The sequence below is a fragment of the Nicotiana tabacum genome, chromosome 1 (genome assembly GCF_000715075.1).
Source record: "Nicotiana tabacum cultivar K326 chromosome 1, ASM71507v2, whole genome shotgun sequence".
In the NCBI taxonomy this organism is placed as follows: Eukaryota; Viridiplantae; Streptophyta; class Magnoliopsida; order Solanales; family Solanaceae; genus Nicotiana; species Nicotiana tabacum.
Genome location: NC_134080.1, coordinates 40,199,997 through 40,203,989, shown reverse-complemented (window position 1 = coordinate 40,203,989; position 3,993 = coordinate 40,199,997). Strand labels below are relative to the sequence as shown.

Here is a 3,993-nt window from a genome sequence, read left to right as displayed (position 1 = left end):
CTTTATGCTCATGTACCTGTGTTGTAAGCACATGACTCGTAATTAGATAAGTTTCTTCTTTTTCTATTGATCGGGCCAAACGCCTCGGCAGTATATTGAGATGCATCTCTGGTTCGCTCTAGTCGACCCTCTGCAGTGTACACACCACTCTAGATCGGGCCGTACAACCTCGGCATAATCGTGCATGCTACCGCTAGCAGTCCGGATATTCATGAGATTCCCTTTTTATTAAGGCCTGGCATTTATATGATATTTCTTATTCGTTTGGATTGCATTTGATATTTCTGATATGTTGAGATAGTATAGGAGATTTGAAAGATTTATATTGTCAAAATAAATATTGGAGGATTATGTTAGTTACCATTTTACCTCATTATTTTTGTTGTGCTTCATACCTGTTTATAATTTATATTGAATTATTGGACCACTAGTAAGTGTCGATGTCAATCCCTCGTCACTACTTATCCGGGTTTAGGCTAGATACTTACTGGGCATACGTTGATTTACGTACTCATGCTACACTTCTGCACTAAATATGCAGGATCTGATAGGTTCATTTGGTAGTCATCTTGGTGCGTAGGTGCAACTGCCGAGGAGACTTTATGGTGAGCTGCATTCCAGACATCGTATCGCAGCTCACAGAGTCTCTATCGTATTATTTGCTTTCTCCTGTCTAATTTACATTCCAGACAGATGTATTATTATTGTATTCCATGGTAAATGCTCATGCACATGTGACACCGAATTTTGGGTATTCTAGTTGATGTTTATGGATTTGCATATGATTATCACCTTTTATTTTTATTCGTTACTAATTATGTATGTATCCATGATTTTAAATGCGCAAATTTCTTTAGTTAATAAAGTTTTTGAATTTGAATAGTTCACCGTTGGCTTGCCTAACGACGAAGTTGGGCGCTATCATGGCCTATAGTGGGTTTGGGTCGTGACATTGAGTATATTTGTACAGGGTATAATGTATTTGTATCATTGTATATGACTCAATAGCAAAGAAGAGAAGAAAGTTCGCCGGAGGTGGCGTCTTCCGGCCAAGCAAGATATTGTATACATTGTATCAAAATTAAAAATGGAGAAGAAAAAAATCTGGCCCTCAAATCTTCCATCACGCCTCTAGCTTTTTAAATGATACATAGATCTGAAACTTTTAGTTTTAAGTATATTGAATATAGTGTCAAATCTTCCATCGCGCCATGGATAGATTTGAAGAAAAGAGAATAGATTTGAAGAGGGAGTATGAGAACAGATCTGGCCATGGCTACTGATTCGGCATTTGGAATCTGAAGCAGAGTCCCTAGAGAAGAAGAAAATTTGAAGCAATGTCGCAAGAAATATGAAAAGATCTGGCTATGGCGGTAAATCGCCAGAAAAGAAGACGGCCTTGTCGAAGAGAGATGGAAAATAGAGAGAGATTTGAGGGAGAAGAGAGAGGGTTGAGGGCAAAATTGAGGGATCAATTGTATATATTTGTACTTTGTTATAAAATATAAAAGTGGTTATAAATAATTATTTTTAAAGTTTTTTTAATTTATAATAAATAGGCGCATTATTTAGCTACAGGGTGAAAATTTTCTATTATTTTCAGTCTTACTTGTTAGATTTATATAAAGTTTTGATAAATGAATATATGTTTAGTAAAAATTTAAAAATTGATAAACATATGATCTATTAAAATATTATTATGAGATTATTTTTTTAGCAACACATGATAGTTATTTTTTTAGTATAACAATAATTTTTTATTGATGTCACGTTTTCAAGCTTAACCGAATTCTAATAATTAAATACAAAAATCAATATGAAACTTAAATAATAACATGTCTATTTAATTTTAAAAATTACCAGTAATTCAAAAAAAATATGAGTTTGATAGATCTTGACATATGGTTATGGAAAAACAAAGATGTTGATGCATTTCAATAAAACTTGATAAGAAAGTAATTATACAAATTAGAATCAACCATTATCTAAAGTAAATAAAAATGGATGTATTTTATAATTATATTAAATGTTACATCCCATAAGAGGATCACAAATATTTCTAGATATTTTTTAAAGAAAATATTATATAAAGTTTTAAAAGTATATATAAAAATTATATATTTATATACCGATTTGATTTGAATTTTTTTACTTAATGCCAAATCAAAACTAATCGAATTTTTTAATCGATTTTTGGTTTGACAGTTCGATTTTGTGCGATTTTTCGGTTCAGTTAGAATACCACTAATTGTGGTAGTGGTAAAACTCCCTTACATTTTTACACATCAAGTGTGACCAAATCTCTATTTTCATACAGTTACAGATAAATGTTAATATGCAGAATTTGGTAATGCTTCACTGGCCATTTCAGTGGAAATCTCTAATTTCAAAGGAAATGGAAAGAGGGGGGGGGGGAGAGGTATTGGTCAATATTGTTTTTTTCCCTTCCTTTTTTTCCATCTTGATGCAGAAAAGGTAATTTTATTAATATCAAATTTGACAAAATCTCCCTCTTTGTGCAGTTTTAGATAATCTTTAATCAGCAGAATTGTTATGGTAAATACTAGTAATAATCAATCATCTTATTAGGAAACCAAATTTAAACTTTTTTATTTTCTTTAACCTAGCATGGCACCTCCCTTTCATTATGTTACCTTAATCATCCCCATATAAAGTATCTATAAATATGAAGTTGTTAGGCATTGGAAAAACATAATAAATCAAAGTAAAGCAATGGCAGCATTCATCAAAGTCCTTGGCTTAGTTCTTTCTCTTGCTTTCATAGCTGAAGGTATTAACCTTTCTTATTCTTCTTTTATTCCTTCCCTCTCTCACAGGCACAAAGACATTCTTCTATCTCTCAAGTACTCAAAGCATAAATTAGATTTTCTCTTATCTTTATATTATTTTGTGATACTCTTGAGTAACGGTAAAGCTGCCTGCATGTAACCTATAGATTACACATTCGAGCTATAGAATCATCCACCGGCTCTTGCATCAGATATGATGCTTGCATCACATCCCTTGGGGTGCATCCTTTCTCCGAATCAGAATGCGTGATACTTTGTGCATCGGGCTATTATTATTATTATTATCATTATCATTATCATTATCATTATTATTATTATGTTTGGATACACATGATGGGATATGAATGTTTTTTCTTGAATAATTGGACAGTCTTAGCATTAATATATGATTAATTGAAAAATAATCATCCTTCATCCAGTTTTTAGATGTGCAATCGCACTATTGCCTTTAGTTCGGACCCATATGTATGAAACAATTTTTAAAAATACATGATACTTAATTAAAATCACGTGACTATAAAATACCCAAAATATTCAAGAACTAGAAGAAAAGGAATACAAACAGCTAGTAATTATCTTCTTCCTTTTTCAGGTTTCAGATGCAATCCTGGAATTGTAATTAGCCAACAAAAACTTAGCGGAACTGTCAACGGACAACAAGTTTGGAATGCAACTGTGGAAAATACATGTGATTGTGTTCAACTTCATGTTTCACTAAGCATTCCCAATTTCGATTCTGTTACCAAAGTTAACACTACCGTTATCTCTAAATCACATGACGATATCTATGACGTTAACGGAGGTCTTCCAATTTACCCACACACTGGTGTCTTCTTTACTTATGCTGGCCAAAATCTTAACATTACAACAAATGATCGCACAGAGGCTTGTGATTGAAAATATTATATTATAGAGAATTTTCCTTGATTTTTATACTGTAAAAGAAAGAATAATATTTGTGCTTGAGGGAAATAAATTAAATTGCTTTGTCTTGTTTAAGTTTAAAATGGAGTACTAGAACGAATTGTTGAGTTTGCTGTTCTATGGATGGTTTATATATTTCAAAATAAATTAAGTTTGTTACGGTGAGATTGAGTTTGATTTTTAATATAATATATTTCTCCTTCTGTCACGACCCAAAATCTATTAAAAGTCGTGATGACGCCTAACATCACTGTCAGGC

At 32.1% G+C, this 3,993-nt stretch overlaps 1 protein-coding gene across 1 annotated transcript; it reads left to right on the top strand.

Moving 5' to 3' along the window:
* Positions 1-2,733: 2,733 nt before the first annotated feature.
* LOC107796499 (uncharacterized) lies at positions 2,734-3,707 on the top strand. The gene is made up of 2 exons (XM_016619287.2): positions 2,734-2,791; positions 3,403-3,707. Exons 1-2 carry the CDS (start codon positions 2,734-2,736, stop codon positions 3,705-3,707), a joined length of 363 nt encoding a protein of 120 aa, XP_016474773.1.
* Positions 3,708-3,993: the final 286 nt, after the last annotated feature.

Excerpts from the sequence above, each read along its gene's own strand:
- LOC107796499 (XM_016619287.2), top strand. The coding sequence starts at position 2,734 with ATGGCAGCATTCATCAAAGTCCTTGGCTTAGTTCTTTCTCTTGCTTTC. Across the intron at positions 2,792-3,402 it reads TCTTGCTTTCATAGCTGAAG|GTTTCAGATGCAATCCTGGA; the intron begins GTATTAACCTTT and ends TTCCTTTTTCAG.